Genomic DNA, 21,393 nt, shown 5'->3' with positions numbered 1-21,393 from the left:
GAAGTGCACTGCTGGGACACACAGGACATTTCCTACATAAGGCCACTTCTCCAAGATCAGGAAATATAACAAGCCTACCAAAGACAGAAAAATGAAAACAGTGAATTAACCAAAATGAGGTGACAGAGGAATATGTTCCAAACAAAGGAACAAGATAAAACTCCAAAGGAAGAACTAAGTGAAGTGGAAGTAGGCAATCTACACAATAAAGAATTTAAGGTAATGATCATAAGGATGCTTAAAGAACTCAGGAGAAGAAATGGATGAACATAGTGAGAAGATTAACGAAGAGTTAGAAAATACAAAGAAGAATCAAACAGAGTTGAAGAATACAATAACTGAAATTAAAACCACACTAGAAGGAATCAACAGTAGGCTAGATGATACAGAGGAACAAATCAGAGAACAGGAAGAGAGAGCAGTGGAATCACTCAAACTGAACAGAAAAAAGAATTTTTTAAAATAAGGACAGTTTAAGAGACCTCCAAAACAACATCAAATGTACTAACATTCACTTTATAGAGGTCCCAGAAGAGAGAAAAAGGGACAGAGAACATATTTGAAGACCTAATAGCTGAAAACTTCCCTAACCTGGGAAAGGAAATAGACATCCAGGTCAAGGAAGTACAGAAAGCTCCAAACAGGATCAACCCAAAGAGGACCACATTAAGACACACTGTAATTAAAATAGCAAAAGTTAAAGATAAAGAGAGAATATTAAAAGCAGCAAGGGAAAAGAAACAAGTTACATACAAGGAAACTCCCATAAGGCTATTACCTGACTTTTCAGGAGAAACTCTGCAGGCCAGAGGGAGTGGCACAATATATTTAAAGTGATGAATGGAAAAAAACCTACAACCAAGAAGACTACTCAGTTTGAAGGAAAGATCAAAAGTTTTACAGACATGCAAAAGCTAAGAGTTCAGCACCACAAAACCAGATTTATAAGAAATGTTAAAGAGACTTCTCAAAGCAGAAAAGGCTACTACTAGAAATATGAAAATTACAAAAGGAAAAATCTCATTGGCAAAGGCAAACAAACAGTAAAGGTAGTAAATTAACCACTTATAAAGCTAGTAGAAAGCTTAAAAGACAGAAGTAGAAAAATTTGGACTTCCCTGGTGGTACAGTAGTTGGGACTCTGTGCTCCCAAGGCAGGGGGCCTGGGTTCGATCCCTAGTTGGGGAACTAGATCCCACATGCATGCCACAACTAAGGAGCCAGTGAGCCACAACTAAGGAGCTGGCAAGCTGCAACTGGGGAGCCTGCCTACTGAACTAAGGAGCCCACATGCCACAACTAAAAGGAGCCAGGCAGCCCGCAAGCCACAACTAGGGAGCCTGCCTGCCGCAACTAAGACCTGGTGCAACCAAATAAATAAATATTTAAAAAATAATAATAATAAAAGGTAGAAAAATTATCTATATCCACAATAAGTAGCTAAGGGATACTCAAAATAAGATGTAAAATATGATGTCAAAAACTGTAAATGTGGCAGGGTGGAGTAAAAATGCAGGGTTGTTAAAATGTGTTCAAACTTAAGAGATCAACAACTTAAAATAATCATACACACACACACACACACACACACAGACTGCTATATATAAACCTTATGGTAACAACAAACCAGAAGTCTATAATTGACACACACACAAAAGAAAGGAATCCAAACATAACACTAAAGATAGTCATCAAATCACAAGGGAGAGAGAAAAAGAAAGAAAAAAGAACTACAAAAAATAACCCAAAAAACAATTAACAAAATGCCAATAAATACATAACCTAACAGTCATTACTTTAAATGTAAATGGACTAAATGCTCCAATCAAAAGACACAGAGTGGCTAAATGAATACAAAAACAAGATTCATATATATGCGCTCTACAAGAGACTCACTTTAGACCTGAAGTAACACACACGGACTGAAAGTGAGGGGATGGAAAAAGGTATTCCATGCAAACAGAAACAGAAAAGAAAGCTGGAGTAGCAACACCTATACCAGACAGAATAGACGTTAAAACAAACAGTAACAAGAGACAAAGAAGGCCATTAAATAATGATCAAGGGATCAATCCAGAAAAAGGTATAACAGTTGTAAATATATACGCACCCAACATAGGAGCACCTAAATATACAGACTACATACAGTAAGTCCCCTACATATGAACCTTCAAGTTGTGAACTTTCAAAGATTCGTTCCATCAACGTCAGGCGTGAGTGAAACTGCAGCTTACCTTCCATCTCCTATTGCTGACGAACCTTCAGCTCTACCATCTCCTACCCCTTCTCCCTCCTCTAGTGAGTAACTCTTCTTGCCTGTTCACTTAATGCCAACCTCTGTATGCCAGCTATTGTACTGTACTGCTGTACTTTCCAAGGTACTGTACTGTAAGATTAAAAATGTTTTCTTGGGCTTTCCTGGTGGTGCAGTGGTTGAGAGTCCAGCTGCCGACGCAGGGGACAAGGGTTTGTGCCCTGGTCTGGGAAGATCCCACATGCCGCGGAGTAGCTAGGCCCATGAGCCATGGCCGCTAAGCCTACACGTTCGGAGTCTGTGCTCCACAACGAGAGAGGCCACAACAGTAAGAGGCCCGCGTACCGCAAAAAAAAAAAAAAAAAAAGTTTTCTTTATTTTTTGCATTTGTTTTTTTATGTATTATTTGTGTGAAAAGTATTATAAACCTATTACAGTACGTACTATATAGCTGATTGTGTCAGTTGGGTACCTAGGCTAACTTTGTTGCACTTACGAACAAACTGGACTTACAAACACGCTCTTGGAATGGAACTCGTTTGTATGTAGGGGAATTACTATACTAACACACATAAAAGGAGAAACTGACAGAAACCCAATAATACTAGCAAACTTTAACACCCTACTTATATCAATGGACAGATCATTCAGACAGAAAATCAATAAGGTAACACTGGCCTTAAATGACACAATAGACCAAATGAAGTTAATAGATAAATAGAGAGCATTTCATCCAAAAGTAGCAGAATCATGTTCTTTCCAAGTGCACTATGGAACGTTCTCCACGATAGATCACATGGCAGGCCACAAAACAAATCACAGTAAACCTAAGAAAACTGGAATCATATCAAGCATCTTTTCTGACCACAATGCTATAAGACTAGACATCAACTACAAGAAAATAAATGTAAGAAACACAAACACATGGAGACTAAACAATATGCTCACTAAACAAACAATGGGCCACTGAAGAAATCAAACAGGAAATTTAAAAAATACTTGGAGAAAAAGGAAAACAAAAACACAATGATCCAAAATCCATGGGAAGCAGCAAAAGCAGTTTCTAAGAGTGAAGTTTATAGTGATACAAGTCAACCTCAGGAAATGAAAAATCTCAAATAAACAACCTAACCTTACAACTAAAGTAACTGGAAAAAGAACAAACAAGACCCAAAGTTAACAGAAATCATAAAGAACAGAGTAGACATAAATGAAATACAGACTAAAAAATAGAAAAGTTCAATGAAACTAAGAGTTGGTTCTTTGAAAAGGTAAACAAAATTGATAAGCCATTAGCCAGACTCATCAAGAAAAAAAGAGAGAGCGTCCAGATCAGTAAAATCAGAAATGAAAAAGAACTGATAACTGACACCACAGATATATAATGGATCATAATAGATTGCTATGAACAATTATATGCCAATAAAATGGACAACCCAGAAGAAACAAATAAGTTCCTAGATATGTACAATCTCCAAAGACTAAATCAGGAAGAAATAGAAATTAGGAACAGACCAACTACCAAGAATTAAATTAAATCAGTAATTTAAAAAAATCTCACAGCAAACAAAAGTCCAGGACCAGATGGCTGCACAGGTGAATTCTACCAACATTTAAAGAAGAGTTAACATCAACCCCTCTCAGCTATTCCAAAAAACTGCAGAGAAAAAATGTTTCTGAACTCATTCTATGAGGCCAGCATCACCCCGATACCAAAACCAGACAAAGATATCACAAAAAAAGAAAATTACAGGCCAACATTACTGATGAACATAGATGCAAAAAACCTCAATGAAATATTAGCAAACCAAATCCAACAATACATTAAAAGAATCATACACAATCATAACGTAGGATTTATCCCAGGGGTGTAAGTATGGTTCAATATCTGCAAATGAATCAACGTGACCACATTAACAAATTTTAGAATAAAAATAATATGACCATCTCAATAGATGCAGAAAAAGCTTTTGATAAAATTCAACATCCATTTATAATAAAAACTCTACAAAGTGGGTACATAGGGAACATACCTCAAAGTAACAAAGGCCACAAATCACAAGCCCACAGTTAACATCATACTCAGTGTTGAAAAGCTGAAAGCATTTCTTCTAAGAACAGGAACAAGACAAAGATGCCCAGCCTCTCTACTTTTAGTCAACATAGTATTGGAAGCAATACACATAGCAATCAGACAAGAAAAAGAAATAAAAGGAATCCAAATTAGAAACAAGTAAAACTGTCACTGTTTGCAGATGACATGATGCTATGCATAGAAAGTCATAAAGATGCCACCAAAAAACTACTAGAACTCATCAATGAATTCAGTGAAGTTGCAGGATACAAAATTAATATACAAAAATCTATTGCATTTCTATACACTTACAATGAACTATCAGAAAGAGAAATTAAGGAAACAGTCCCATTTACGACTGCATCAAAAAGAATAAAATATGTAGGAATATACCTACCTAAGGAGGTAAAACATCTGTACTTGGAAAACTATAAGACGCTGATGAAAGAAACTGAAGACGACACAAACAGATAGAAACATATACTGTGTTCATGTACTGGAACAATTAATATTGCTAAAATGACCATACTACCCAAGGCAATCTTAATATTCAATCCAATCCCTATCAAAATACCAATAGCATTTTTCACAGAACTAGAACAAGTAATTTAAAAATTTGTATGAAAACACAAAAGACCCCAAATAGCCAAAACAATTTTGAGAAAGAAGAACAGAACTGGAAGAATCATAGTCCCCAACTTCAGACTATAATACAAAGCTACAGTAATCAAAACACTATGGTACTAACACCAAAACAGACACATAGATCAACAGAACAGAATAGAGTCCAGAAATAAACCTGTGTACTTATGGTCAATTAATCTATGACAAAGGAGGCAAGAATATAGAATGGAGAAAAGACAGTCTCTTCAATAAGTGATGCTGGGAAAACTGGACACCTACTAGTAAAAGAATGACATTAGAATATTCTCTAACACCATAAACAAAAATAAATGCAAAATGAATACCTAAATGTTAAGATTGGAAACCACAAAACTCCTGAAAGAAAACATAGGCAGTACACTCTTTGACATCAGTCTTAGCAATATTTTTTGGATATGTCTCCTCAGGCAGGGGAAACAAAAGCAAAAATGAACAAATGGGACTACATCAAACTAAAAAGCTTTTGCACAGTGAAGGAAACCATCAACAAAACAAAAAGGCAGCCTACTGTATGGGAGAAGATATTCCAAACAATATTACCTGACAAGGAGTTAATATCCAAAATATACAAAGAACCCATACAACTCAACATCAAAAAAACAAACAACCTCATTTAAAAATGGGCAGACCTAAATAGACATTTTCCAAAGAAAACAAATGGGCAACAAGCACATGAATACATGCTCAGCATTACTCATCATCAGGGAAATGTAATTCAAAACCACAATGAGATGTCACCTCACACCTATCAGAATGGCTATTATCAAAAAGACAACAAATTACAAGTGTTGGCAAGGATGTGGAGAAAAGGAAACCCTTGTGCACTGTTTGTGGGAATATAAATTGAAGCAGCCACTATCAAAGACAGTATGGATATTCCTCAAAAAATTAAAAAGAGAACTGCCAAAAGAGCCAGCAAACCCACTCCTACGTATTTATCTGAAGAAAATGAAAACACTAATACGAAAAGATATATATTCATTGCAGTATTATTTACAATAGCCAAGATATGGAAGCAACCTAAGTGCACATCAATAGATGGAGAAAGAAGATGTGGCATACACACACCCACACACTCACACACACATATGCACACACAACGGAATTCTACTCAGCTATAAAAAAGAATGATATCTTGGGCTTCCCTGGTGGCGCAGTGGTTGAGAGTCCGCCTGCCGATGCAGGGGACACGGGTTAGTGCCCAGGTCCGGGAGGATCCCACGTGCCACGGAGTGGCTGGGCCTGTGGGCCATGGCCACTGGGCCTGTGTGTCCGGAGCCTGTGCTCCGCGACGGGAGAGGCCACAACGGTGAGAGGCCCGCGTACGGCAAAAAAAAAAAAAAAGAGTATCTTGCCATTTGTGACAACGTGGATGGACCTAAAGGGTATTATTCTAAGTGAAATACTGTATGATTCCACTCACATGTGGAATCTAAAAAACAAAACGATTGAACAAACATAGCTAAACAGGAACAAAATCATAGATACAAAGAACAAACAGGTGGTTGCTAGAGGGGAGGGGGTGGGGGGAGGAGAGTAATAGCTGAGGAGATTAAGATTAGAAATTTCTAGCTGCAAAATAAATGAGTCATAGGTATGACATGTACAGTGTGGCGAATATAGTCAATAATTATGTAATATCTTTGTATGGTGACAGTTGGTAACTAGACTTATTGTGGTGATCATTTTGAAATGTACAGAAATAGCAAATCACTATGTTGTATAACAGGAACTAACAGTGTTAGAGATCAATTATACTTCAAAAAGAAACAAATTCATAGACAAGGAGATCAGATTTGTCGTTATGAGAAACAGAGGGTGGAGGAAGGGGGAACTGGATGAAAGTAGGCACAAAAGGCACAAACTTCCAGTTTATAAGACATATAAGTACTAGGGATGCAATGTACAACATGATGAATATAAATAACACTGCAGTATGTTATATACAAAAGTTCTTAAGAGAGTAAATCCTAAGACTTCTCATCACAAGGAAAAATTTTTCTTTTTTTTTGCGGTACGCGGGCCTCTCACTGTTGTGGCCTCTCCCGTTGCGGAGCACAGGCTCCGGACACGCAGGCTCAGCGGCCATGGCTCACGGGCCCAGCCGCTCCGCGGCATGTGGGATCTTCCCAGACCGGGGCACAAACCCGTGTCCCCTGCGTCGGCAGGCAGACTCTCAACCACTGCGCCACCAGGGAAACCTGGAAAAATATTTTTGTATTTCTTTCATTTCATATCTATATGAGATGATGGATGTTCACTAAACTTATTGTGATAATCATTTCATGATGTATGTAAGTCAAGCCATTATGCTGTACACCTTAAACTTATACGGTGCTGTATGTCAATTATATCTCAATAAAACTGGAAGGAAAAGAAATCATGCTTTTAAGATCCCTGTCATACCAAAATGATTTCAACATTTTTTAAAGCTGGGAAAAATGAGTTTTTGAAAATTGTTTCATTCTCATTTTGAATTTCTGAAAAAACTTCTGGACCTCTAAGCCTAATTTTTTCAATTAAACATTTCTTAGAAACTCTCTATGAACCCTCCTGCCCATAGATCTGGGTCAGATACCCTTTCTGTAACCTCTTTAACTACCACTCTAGATTCACACTATTGAAATTCCACTCATCCTTTGAGGTCTATCTTAAATATTGCTGTCCTCCTTCTGCCTGAACTAGCTGTGGCTCTCCCTTTTGTCAGCACTTCCAATACTTTTAGGGATGTATATTGTGACTCTTCTTTTTTTTTTTTTTTGCGGTACGCGGGCCTCTCACTGCTGTGGCCTCTCCCGTTGCGGAGCACAGGCTCCGGACATGCAGGCTCAGCGGCCATGGCTCACGGGCCCAGCCGCTCCGCGGCATGTGGGATCCTCCCAGACCGGGGCACGAACCCGCGTCCCCTGCTTCGGCAGGCGGACTCCCAACCACTGCGCCACCAGGGAAGCCCCTGTGACTCTTCTCTTGCGGGGTTTATTCACATGTCTTATATCCTACATGCTTTTTAAGTTCCTTGAGGGGAAGCGGCAATTTCCACTCATAGTTTTACCCCCAGAACACATAGTAACTTGTGGTAGAAGTCACTGAACAATTATTTGTTTCCATATCTCCTATGGATTAAACAAATGGCCCCAAATCATCCTCATTATTTTAAAAAAGTTACCAAATAAGTTCAGTACTACTCTAGCAGACTATACCTGTGTTACAAAGTAAAATGCTTATTAGTTTGCAATTACCTCAGAGATTAATTGTTTTAAAAGTGAACATACTATTTGACACCTACTAGGAAGGCTATAATCAGAAAATGGAAAATAAATGTTGGCGAGGATGTAGAAAAATTGGAACCCTTGCACATTGCTTGCAGGAATGTAAAACAGTGCAGTCACTGAAGAAAACAGTTTGATGGCTCCTCAAAAAGCTAAACATAGAATTACCATATGACCACCAAGCAATTCCACTCCTAGGTATATACCCATAAGAACTGAAAGCAGAGACAAAGCAATACTTGTACACCAATATTCATAGTAGCACTACTATTCACAGTAGAAAAAAGGTGGAAACAATCCAAGTGTCCATCAACAAACTAATAAACACAGTGTAGTATACACACAGAGTGGAATATTATTCAGTCATAAAAAGAATGAAATTCTGACACATGCTACAACATGGATAAACCTTTATGTTAAGTGAAATGATCCAGACACAAAAGGAAAATATTGTTTGATTCCAATTATATGAAATATCTAGAATAGGCAAATTCATTGAGCCAGAAAACAGACTAGAGGCTATGAAGGGCTGGTGGTAGGGGGAATTGAAGAGTTACTGCTTCATGACCACAGAATTCCTGTTGGGGTGATGAAAAATGGAAATAGTGGTAGTGGTTACACAACACTGTGAATGTAATTAATGCTACTAAATCGTACACTTAAAAATTACTAAAATAGCAAATTTTATGTTTTATGTAGAGCCACAATTTTTAAAAATTAATAATGTAATATACCAAAAAGCATTGAATTATACAATTTAAATGGGTAAACTGCATGATATGTGAGTTACATCTCAGTAATAAAGCCATTAAAATATGCATATAAAGATTATTTGGATGAAAATATCATATGTACAGCATTATAAACTAGCAGATCCACCGAATTTGAAAATGCCTAGGTAAAGATAATTCACAATGATTTAGTTATATTAACTGAGGTTTGGGATGTAATAAGTATCTAGCCTAGTACTTATAGAAAAGGATAACAAAATTAAGATTTGGGCAATCAAAAAAAAAAGTGAACATACTAAGGATACCAACTGATGACAGATATAAACAACCTGCTCAGAGTGCCAATTTTTCTAGGGATTCAAAAGTATTACTGTACCTACTCTGTGTCCCCTGGATGAAAATAAGCAGCATGTGGACTAGCATTTTATTTTATTTTTATTTTTATTTTTATTTTTCTTGCGGTACGCGGGCTCCTCACTGTTGTGGCCTCTCCCGTTGCGGAGCACAGGCTCCGGACGCGCAGGCTCAGCGGCCATGGCTCACGGGCCCAGCCGCTCCGCGGCATGTGGGATCTTCCCGGACCGGGGCACGAACCCGCGTCCCCTGCATCGGCAGGTGGACTCTCAACCACTGCGCCACCAGGGAAGCCCTGGACTAGCATTTTAATAGGCAATGTGAATCATCTGACATTGATACCTAATCAGAAAAGACCTTAGTGTTGGACGATTCAGAGAGGGGAAGAGAGAGAAGCAGCGTGCCTGTCTGTGATAGTACAGAAAGATATTACAGTAAAATTATCAGCATTCTGTCCTAGATCCAAAATGAATCAGAAATAAAAGGGGAGGGGAGGGGAGTGAACAACTACAATGCTTTCAAAGAAAGTGAAATTCACTTTTAATCTAAGAGGACTATCACTTTATATACAGTAGGATAGCTTCACAAAGCATTTACTGTAAAACACCAATTTAACTAATAAATGAGGCTTTTCATTATTGTGGATCATATACCCTAATTCTATACTCTCACACAAAATAAAAGATTATTTGCAAAACAGATATTTTGGTATAGACAAAGATTTTTAAGTACTTTAAAAACTTGTTTTTTAAAGAAGTGAAATAACTTTTTTTTTAATTCTTCTGAAGCGCAAAAAAATCACTACTAACAATTATTTTATTAATGTGGACAAAGTCTATTAACAATTTTTTAAATTTCATAGAAAAATAACCATTCAAAACTAGGTCCCAAAGGAAATAGAAATTATGTATTATCTATTTATCTCTAGCATACTAAGTTATTCTAGCTCTTTTATCAATTAAAGGATGGGGGAAATTTTGTATTCCCCTGATATATAATCTCCTATGACTCATTCATTTATTATTTGACCCATTTATAATACCTCTCCCTTAGCCCAAAACTATTATTTAATTCTTTCTAATAGCTTACTATAAAAAGATGGGCCTGTAAAAAAAATATTGTTTGGGAATAATCTAAAAGAAAATTTTAAAAATCTATCTGTGAAAGGTAAGGATTAAACTATTCCGTTATCTATGAATAGGTACAAGAGACAGATATTCTTGCATTTCAATTATTTTAAATTTGGATTATAAGATGACACTATGGGGAAAACAAAGATACCATAGTGCTCATACTGGGCACTTTAGACACCAATGATTAGCTAACTCCAAATTATGCAGGACTTCAGAATGTCCACAAAATTCTCAAAATTGTATTCATTGCCATTGAAATAAATATATACCACAGAGCACCATTTAGCTGGTACTGGAGACGCAGAATAGCCTAATAAAAAGCAACTATTCTAGAGCCAAAACAGTGTGCACAGATAACTTTTAGAGGGCATTAACTGCTTATGGAAAGCCTGACTCCTAGTGGTTATAAACTATGGCTACATAGCCCCAAAGGACTTTTTCTTTTAAAATGTACAGTGTGGGGAATATAGTCAATAACAGAATACCATTATATGATGACAGATGGTAACTAGACTTGCTGTGATGATCATTTTGAAACATACAGAAATATCAGATCACTATGTTGTGTACCAGAAACTAACATAGTGTTGTAGGTCAATTATACTTCAAAAACAAACAAACTCATAGAAGAAGAGATCAGATTTGTAGTTATGAGAGGCGGCGGGTGGGAGAAGGGGAATTGGATAAAGATAGTTAAAAAGGTACAAACTTCCAGTTACAAGATAAATAAGTAATAGAGATGTAATGCACAACATGATAAATATAATTAGCAGTGCTGTATGTTATATATGAAAATTGTTAAGAGAGTAAATCCTAAGAGTTCTCATCACAAGGAAAAACATTTTTAAAATTTTTATTTTGTATCTGAGATGATGAATGTTTGCTATACTTATTAAAAATCATTTCATGACGTAAGTCAAATCATTATGCTGTACACCTTAAACTTATATAGTGCTGTATGTCAATTATATCTCAATGAAATTGGAAGAAAAAACAGCAAGTTTTGAGCAAGTATGGAAAAGAAAATAAAAAGAAAAATCAGGTGTTTTCACTGGATCTCAATTTCTATCAAATTAAAAGAAATCCTTGCCGTTACAAATATGAAAGCTGGCTCAGACTATATTTTAGCTTATATTATCTCCATTTATTGTGCTTCATAAAATCATCTCATCTAAATTCCTTATTTCACAGACGAAGAATATGAGACTGGAACTAGGTCTTGAAAGAGCACTTGTAAGTCTTCAACTGGTAGAGAAGATAAAGCAACCGAGAGGCCAAGAAGCATACCATGAACAAAAACTGAGACAAAGCAATGTACGTGATGTATTTAAAGAAACCAAGCAGTAACTTTGAATGGAGTATAAAGTCTGGATCCGGGAGTTGTGAAAGGCCACCACCAGCCCTACTACCACTCCCACCACAATCCCATTCCCCAACCTGAAGTCCACTTCAAAACTCTTCAGAGTGCTGGGTTTATTTGGGATTTTTTTTAGATTAAAATAGTAACTATACATAAAGTGAACTGAAGGAAGTGGGAATGGGGTATGAGCGACCTGTAAAAAAATCTCTGGGTTAGCTGAGGTTGGAAATGGAAAGGAAGAGAAAGATGGAACAGACACTAAGAAAGTGTCTAGGAAAGTGAGTATACACACTAAAAAACGTAAGGTAGATAGCTAGTGGGAAGCAGCCGCATGGCACAGGGATATTGGCTCAGTGTTTTGTGACAGCCTGGAGGGGTGGGATAGGGAGGGAGGGAGACGCAAGAGGGAAGACATATGGGAACATATGTATATGTATAACTGATTCACTTTGTTATAAAGCAGAAACTAACACACCATTGTAAAGCAATTATACCCCAATAAAGATGTTAAAAAAAAAAAAAGTAATGGAAGCACTGACAAAGTAATGACATAAGTTTTAAATGGAATCACATGAAAAAGTACTTACAACCACTCATGTATAATAGCTACTTAATAAATTTCCTTTTTAAAACACAGCTTCATTGAGATAAATGTTGTACACTATACAATTTACCCTTGTAAAGTATACAATTCAATGGTTTTTAGTATACTCATAGACCTTTTTCACCATCACCCCAAAAAAGAAATTCTATAACCATTTGTAGTCACCCTCTACCCCACCCCTGGTTATAGGCAACCACGAATCTACTTTCTGTCTCTAAAGATTTACCTATTTTGGACATTTCATATAAGTGGAATCATACAATATGTGGTGTTAATAAATGTTTCTTGAATATGAATCAGAACTTCTGGAAGGAGTGCTGGTTCTGAGAAAAGAATGAGTTTATGCATTACTGTGAGATGATGATACCAATCAACTGGAGATATAAACAGTCACCTGAAGATGCAACTAAATGTTTGTGTAAAGCATTGTCTTTCAACTCCAACATTCTAGTTCATGCAGGTAAGGAAGAAACTGAAACAATGAGGGAGGTTGAAATTCCCAAAGGAAAAAATACAGTAGAGCAAGCACAAAGAGCAGAGACCTGACTGCATTTAAGAAGACCTTTAGTTATGAGCTGAACAAAGAAATGAAGGAGAAAGACTAGCCTCAGAGGCAGGAGAATCAGAACATAACCATAAAGGCTGAGGAAGAGGGGCCACCTGTAGAATAGAAGGCTTCAGCGTCCAAGGAGGAGGAAAATGGAAAAAAAGGCTGGTATAGGATCTAGTAACTTTAGAAAGCGGAGTTTCAATAGTTATGTATGTGTATTTCTAAAAAGAAGTAAAAGCTTTTAAGAGGGAAAATGAGTAGCAAAATATGGACAGAAAGAACATAGCCTAGGTTTCACAGAGTTTTGAGAAGGATTAAAGACAAATGTACCAGCAAAATATTTCAAGAATGCAGTTTTCTTAAATATAAGGTACAGTTATTTCTGTGCAATCCTTGTACATATTCCCAAGTTGCCACAGAGTAAAAAAAACAAAGAAAAAATGTTTTAAGGACTTATTTTCCTTAATGTGAGACCCACCAAAAAGTATTATTTTAAAACATAGGTGTAATTCACAGGGTCTCTATATTAAGTTGGAACATGTGTAGAATATCAAAAATACATACCCAAGGCACAATAAAACTTTATACATAAAAAAACCTGACCTTTCTCCTACCCTATGGAATGATTTTCTTTAAGGCAGTGAAAACAGCCATGGGAATTTGACAGGAGGAGGCGCAGTCATCCCTCAGTATCTGTGGGTACTGGTTCCATGATACCCTCATCCCCACGCCCATGGGTACCACAATCTGAGGGTGTTCAAGTCCCTTATACAAAGTGGCGTAGTATTTGCAAGTAACCTACGCACATCCTCCCCACATCTGTCCCATATGTATACTTGAAATCATCTATAGATTACTTATAAAACCTAATATAATGTAAATGTTATATAAATGGTTGTAAAAACAATGTAAATACTATGTAAATAGTTGCCATTGTGTGGCAAATTCAAGTTTTGCTTTTTGGAACTTCCTGGAATTTTTTTTCCCTAATATTTTCAATCCACAGTTGCTCAAATTAGAGGATGTGGAACATATGGATATAGATTGCCAACTGTATAGCTAAGATAATTGGGCAGTTACTAAAAATAAAATTCAGTCCATAATCCAGCCTGAATCTGTTACCAGCTCACTTTATACTCTTAGATAAAATACAAATAAAATGCACATACCACACAAGAGTTTTACTTCTATTTATTAATCGGTCTACTATGTTTCATATTCAAAAAAAGAAATCAGAATATATAAAAAGATACAAATTTTAAAAATGAGATTGACTCTTCAATTGATAAAAGAAGCCCTCGGTTAACAGAATTTAAAAATATTCTCTATCTACGGGAAACATTAAATGTGATGCAATTTTCTAAAATTTATCTATGCATAACTTTTAATTGTAAAAAGTAATCCTCAGGAGCAAACTTGCATAAGAACAACAACCAAATGGCTTGAGGTTACACTAAATAAAGAGCAAAATGGGAAAATGAGAACTGAATATCAGGTTCACTAAAAAAATTTACAGACATAAAATTTCACTTACCTTTTTAAACATAACTAGTGAGATGACTGCTGATGCTGTGAAAAGTGCTGCTATGATTATCATCATGATTCCAACAGGAATACTTTTGTTGAGACCAGTAAGGGATGAAATCCAACCACTATGAAATTAAAAGAAGAAAACTAAAATTAGGCAAGTAAGTTAATGCACAATTTTTAAAAACAGCATAATAACTAACACATTTTCAGCACTTACAATCCAGGCAACATCCAAGTCTTTACACATATTAACTCATTTAATTCTCACAACAACACTCTACGATATATGCTATTTTTAATCCCTATTTTACAGATAAGAAACTGAGTCACCAAGATTATTCAGTAACTTGCCCAAGGTCACACAGCTAATAAAAACAGCACAGTCTGAATTCAAACCTAAACACCGAAATCCAGAGCCTTAAATGTGTACCATGACATTTTACATTTTTTAAGCCTATGATTTCATTATTATTTTTTAAAGTTCATTTTAATTATGTAAAAAAATATTTGAGAACCACATATTCAACAAAGGGCTAGTATCCAAAATATATAAAGAAACTTCAAAGCTCAACAGTAAAAATAAATTCTTAAAATTAAGAAGTTTCAATTAGAAAATGGGCAAAGGACTTCACTGGTGGTCAGTGATTAAGAATCCACCTGCCAATGCAGGGGACACGGGTTTGATCCCTGGTCCGGGAAGAGTCCACATGCCACAGGGCAACTAAGCCCTGAACCACAACGACTGAACCTACATGCCACAACTACTGAAGCCCACACACTCTAGAGCCTGCGCACCACAACTACTGAAGCCCGTGCACTCTGGGGCCCACGTGTCACAACTACTGAGCCTGTGTGCTGCAACTACTGAAGCCCGCGCACCTAGAGCCCGTGCTCCACAACAAGAGAAGGCACCACCACAACGAGAAGCCCGCGCACTGCAGCGAAGAGTAGCCCCCACTCGCTGCAATAGAGAAAAGCCCACACGCAGCAATGAAGACCAGCGCAACCAAAAAAAAAAAAGAAAATGGTCAAAGACATGAAGAGACATTTCACCAAGAGGATATATAGATGACAAATAAGCACATGAAAAGATAAAACATCATGAGTCATTAAGGAAATAAATATTAAAACCACAGCGAGATATCATTACACACCCATCAGAACAGCTTAAAAAAAAGGTAGTGACAACACCAGAGGCTGGTGAGGATGCGGAGGCTGAATCACCCATATGTTGTAGTTGGGACTGTAAAATGTCACAGCCATTCTGGAAAATACTGTCAGTTTTCTAAAAACACTGAACAGGGAATTCCCTAGCAGGTCCAGTGGTTAGGACTCCCTTGGCTCTCATTGCCAAGGGCCCGGGTTCAATCCCTGGTCAAGGAACTAAGATCCCACAAGTTGTGGTATGCAGCCAAAAATAAATAAATAAATAATCTAAAAATAAGTAAATAGAAATTTTACAACACTAAACATGCAACTTCCATATGAACCAACAATTACACTCTTCTCTTGGGTATTTATCACAGAGAAATGAAAACTTATGTTCACATAAAAACTTGTTCACGAATGTTTTTAGCAGAATAGCCCCAAACCAGGAACAATCCAAGGTCCCTCGGACTGGTGAATGGTTAAACAAACTGTGGTCCATCCATACCATGGATGCTGCTCAGGAATAAAAAGGGATGAGCTACTGAGACACAACAACCTGGATAAATCTCCAGAGCATTATGCTTAGTGAGAAAAGCTAAAGTGTACAAACTGTATGATTCCATTTATATAACATTCTTGAAATGACAAGCAGATTAGTGATTGCTGGGGTTAAGGAGGGAAGTGAGTGTGGCTATTAACGGGCAGCATAGAGGATCCTTTGGCGATGGGAATGTCCTGTGTCTTCACTGAATCAATGTCAAGATCCTGACTTTGGTATTATACCATAGTTTTACAATATGTTACCACTGGGGAAAACTGGATAAAGGATACTTGGGATCTCTCTGCATTATTTCTTATAACTGTCTGTGACTCTACAATTATCTCAAAATAAAGAGTCTAATTTTTTAAAGTCTGCTGAAGTACCTGAGGTCTATCTTACAACAGGTCACCTTGTATGCAGCCTCACCAGCAGATTCCTGTGCTATTTCATCACCTCACAGGCTGCTGTGCTCAATTTCAACACTTTTTTCTAAGTCTGTTCTAAAAAGCAAAAGAAGGGCTTCCCTGGTGGTGCAGTGGTTCAGAATCCACCTGCCAATGCAGGGGACACGGGTTAGAGCCCTGGTCTGGGAAGATCCCACATGCCGCGGAGCAACTAAGCCTGTGCGCCACAAATACTGAGCCTGCGCTCTAGAGCCTGCAAGCCACAACTACTGAGCCCACGGGCTACAACTACTGAAGCCCACGCGCCTAGAGCCCGTGCTCCAGAACAAGAGAAGCCACCGCAATGAGAAGCCCATGCACCGGAATGAAGAGCAGACCCCGCTCACCGCAACTAGAGAAAGCCTGTGCACAGCAATGAAGACCCAACGCAGCCAAAAATAAATAAATTTATTTAAAAAAAAAAAAGCAAAAGAAATTATTTAGCTTTCATTAGAATACAAAAATGCTGTTAACATAAGCAGTGTATTTTTTAAATTAAACATTTAAAACATTTCCTTTCTCTCAAATGCTGAAGAGTAAACACTTTTTAAAATCATAATGAATGCTACTCTTTCCTAGAACTGATTTAAAATACCCAAATAAATTCTCTGCATGTATATATGCCCATTAGATCTGCAAAGCTATCAGCAGTTGTCTGACTTTCAGTGACTACTCTAATTCAGTAGTAGCATACTGAATGTAAGTCTTCAAATACACTCTAGTTACATGATCGTTTCAGTTTATGTACGTAGTGCAGCAAAGTTGCCTCACACGTGCTTTTAGCTTAATAAAAATTCAACTGTATGCAATGGTTGTATGAGAAAGAAGAGAGGGAGGGATGATTTTATACATAGGTACTCTTCTATGCACCACTTCACTCAAGGAAATGTTTGCTCCAGAGTGTCTGAAGAGAGATATAAATCTATGACCTTCTAACCTGTGTCCAAATAGTCTCAGTTTCTGAGGGTCCCCCACTGAGTGAGCATTTTGCCAGGCTAAGAACGATTCTATTTGTTTAAAGATATATCCATATATGTGCATGCAGTGACTCCACTTTTCAAAGATGTGTGTGTATGTGTGCACACATGCATTTGTGTGTGTATGAAAATATATGTTTGCATACCTAAAATAGCGCTTTACACATAACAGGTAGCCTTTTCTTAAATTCCTTCAAAGGTTATTCCTTACGAAACTTTTAAATTGCATTTTTTATTATTTGTATACTTTTGCTAATCTGGTTTTTCTATGTCAAATATTTTTAGGAATCCAAAAATTATATTAAGATACTAGATGAACAGATTATAACTAGAGTAATTAAAGTAAATGACTTACCAGTTACCCCAATTATGAAATCCTGCAGCCTGGAGTACATGTACAGCAAACTGACAAATATAGACGAAAAAGAATACAAAGAATCTGAATGAACTGTCACTCCTGTTTTTAAAAAGAAAGAGAGTAGGGAGAAAAAGAAAGGGGAAAATGTCATTGCTCTTAATGCCTTTACATTCACTTGTAGACTGACATTCAAACATTAAAAAATATTTTTAAAAACCAGTGGCAACTACCTGAGACTTGAAATTAAAATAATAACATAATAATGTATGTGAACCATTTATCCAAATACTAGACCATGTTGTTATTATTATTCCAGCCTCACTTTGTCCTTTCAATTTCCAACTGCACCACAAAACATCTTGGCAAAAGAAAAATTATTTTGTTTTCATTTTTTATCAAATAGCTTCACTGAATTATAATTAACATACAATAAACTGCAAGTATTTAAAATATACAATTCGGTAAGGTTTGACATAAGTATATAACTATGAACCTTCTCTAATCAAAATAGTGAACATATTCCAAATTTTTCCTTGTGTTCCTGGTTAATCCCTCCCTCCCCACCCACTGCTTTCAGTCACTATAGTTTCGTATTTCAGAGTTTTATTTAAATGGGATCATACAGTCTACACTTTCTTCTTGTCTGCCTTCTTTCATTCAGCACATTTTCAGATTCACTCATGTTGCTGCATGTAACAAAAGTCCATTCTTTTTCATTGCTGAGTAGTATTCCATTGTATAGTACCACCACAGTTTGTTTATTCATTCACCTGTTGATGATCAGTTAGATTGTTTCTAGTTTTTTTACTTCTATAAATAAAGCTGCCATGGACATTCATGCAAATGTCTACATATGAACATATATTTCTTTTTCTCCTGGGTAACTACCTAGAACTGGAATGGCTAGAACACACAAATATAAGTTTAACATTTTTTTTTAATGAATTAATTTTATTTTTGGCTGTGTTGGGTCTTCGTTGCTGCGTGCAGGCTTTCTCTAGTTGCGGCGAGTAGGGGCTACTCTTCATTGCAGTGCACGGGTTTCTAATTGCAGTGGCTTCTCTTGTTGTGGAGCGTGGACTCTAGGCGCATGGGCTTCAGTAGGTGTGGCATGCGGGCTTCAGTAGTTGTGGCACGCAGGCTCTAGAGCGCAGGCTCAGTAGTTGTGGTGCGTGGGGCTTAGTTGCTCCGCAGCATGTGGGATCTTCCCAGACCAGGGCTCAAACCCGTGTCCCCTTCATTGGCAGGCAGATTCTTAACCACTGCACCACCAGGGAAATCCCAAGAGTGTCTTTTAAAGAAAATTGGAGTTCATAAAAAGACAAAACTTATCAATTTGTTCTTTTATGGATCTTGATTTTATTGCTGTATCTAAGAAATCTGTGCCAAAGACAAGGACACAGTTTTTTTTCTTGTCTTTCTCCAGAAGTTTTATATTTTTTTGGTTTTACATTTAAGTCTATGTCCCTTTTTTAGTTAATTTTTAAAATATAGTATGAGGTATGGATTAAAGTTCTTTTTTGCATACAGATACGCAATTATTCCAGCATAATTTCTTAAAAAGACTGTCCTTTCTATACTGCATTACCTTTGTACCTTTCTAAAAAATCAGTATATATGGGTGCATTTATTTCTGGACACTCTATTCTGTCTCATTGTTCTATATGTCAACGTTTATGTCAACACGATTACCTGGGTTTTCTAGTAAGTCTTCAAATTTGTAGTGTTAATCTTCCAACTTTGTTGCCCTTTTTCGAAGTTGTTTTGGCTATTCTAGACTATTACATTTCTATACACATTTTAGAATCACCTTGTTCATTTCTATAAAACAACATGCAGGGATTTTTATTGGGATTGCATCGCATCTATAGGTCCATTTTGAGAGAATTCACATCATCATAATGTTGAGTCTTCCAATCCATTAACAAGGTATATCTCTCCATTTATATTTTCTGCATAGATGATTATGTAATCTGTGAATAAAGACAGTTTTACTTTTTCCTTTCTAATTTGATGCCTCTTACTTGGTTTTCCAGCCTGTTTATACTGGCTAGAGCTTCCATTTCAATTTGAATATAAGTGGTGAGAATGAACATCCTTATCTTGTCCTTGATCTTAAGCAGAAACCCCTTTCAGTCTTTCACCATTAAGTATGATGTTAGCTGTTACAGTTTTTCATAGATACCCTTCATCAAGTTGAGAAAGTTACCTTTTATTCCCAGTTTATTGAGTGTTTTTATCATGAAAGTGATTGTTGTTAGATTTTGTCAGATGCTTTTTCTGCATCAATTAAGATGATCATATGGTTTTTCTATTTTAGTTTGTAATATGGTGAATTACAATAACTAATTTTCTAATATTAAACCAACCTTGAATTCCAAGAATAAGCTGCACCCACTTGATCATGACACAGTATCTTTAAACATACTGTTGAATTTGATTTGTTTGGCAAGATTTTCAAATGTCCTAAGTTTACTCCATTCCTGTTCATCCTAGTGACTATTCCAACCCCAAAACACATTTTTGGAAGTCTTCATTAGAGAAGATTTGTCCCTTCCACTTCATTTATCTATCATTTGTTTATGTGAGCATGGCTCATAGGTATTTTCTTTTTTCTTGTTAATTATTATCTTGCTTTATTATCTATGTACCAAGAAACCAGAATATCAGAGTGGTTAAAATTATATATGTAATATATTCTCTGAAAAAGGGCTTCATAAATAGACTAATTCTAAAGGCTTCATAACAGCTATTTCAGTTACCAAAGAGGGATCTTTCTACTTAGTTCCAAGCTCACAGATATAGTCTAGAAGCTGAAACTGCCTAATAACAACCTCTAAGAAATCTATTACAAGGTACAGAATATGTTTTAAAACTTAAGCTGTCCTACTAAAAAGGAACTACCTCTAAAACATTGCTCTCAAATACAAATGGAGGAATGTAAAAATTGGTTCGCCTTCCTCTTTTATAGGTACAGTTAGTACCTATAAAAGCACAGCTAGTATACTAAGTTGATGAAATGGAAACCTTGGAGTCCTTAAAACTCATTTTTTCTACTTTTACTATTGAAGGAGGCTAAATATCTTTCTCGATAGACTTTGTTTGCCTCATTCTATCAACCAACTTTCCTGTTTCTGGACAAGAAGACAGTAAAATTCATTTTGTGTACATTTACCATGCTAATATAAATGATTATTTTAAAAATATTTCAACTTTCTCTGAAATTTAAACTCCATGTGCCAGCACTTACTCAACTATCTGGACTCCTACAAGAGTGCACAAATCTTCCTCTATCTAATCTGTCCAAATTATTACAAATGTAAAATCAAATTCAAATTTTTAAAAGGTTACTTTGTTTTTAACTATACAAGCAGTCACTGAAAATATAGTTCTTCACATCAAA

The 21,393-nt window shown here is 36.5% G+C and overlaps 1 protein-coding gene across 5 annotated transcripts in view; it reads right to left on the bottom strand.

Moving 5' to 3' along the window:
- Positions 1-21,393, bottom strand: part of SCAMP1 (secretory carrier membrane protein 1) — a 114,134-nt gene that overhangs the window by 17,089 nt on the left and 75,652 nt on the right. For all 5 annotated transcript variants that reach the window (XM_089909048.1, XM_089909049.1, XM_089909047.1 and 2 more), the window contains 2 exons: positions 17,988-18,089; positions 14,527-14,644 (listed from right to left, as the gene is read on the bottom strand). In XM_089909048.1, the coding sequence (XP_089765174.1) occupies positions 14,527-14,644; positions 17,988-18,089 (220 nt within the window). The remainder of the gene's footprint in view (positions 1-14,526; positions 14,645-17,987; positions 18,090-21,393) is intronic.

The sequence above is a fragment of the Delphinapterus leucas genome, chromosome 3 (assembly GCF_059928025.1).
Source record: "Delphinapterus leucas isolate spDelLeu-1000000601 "Yukka" chromosome 3, BTC_Dleu_Yukka2, whole genome shotgun sequence".
Lineage (NCBI taxonomy): Eukaryota > Metazoa > Chordata > Mammalia > Artiodactyla > Monodontidae > Delphinapterus > Delphinapterus leucas.
This window is presented reverse-complemented; position numbering and strand designations above follow the sequence as displayed.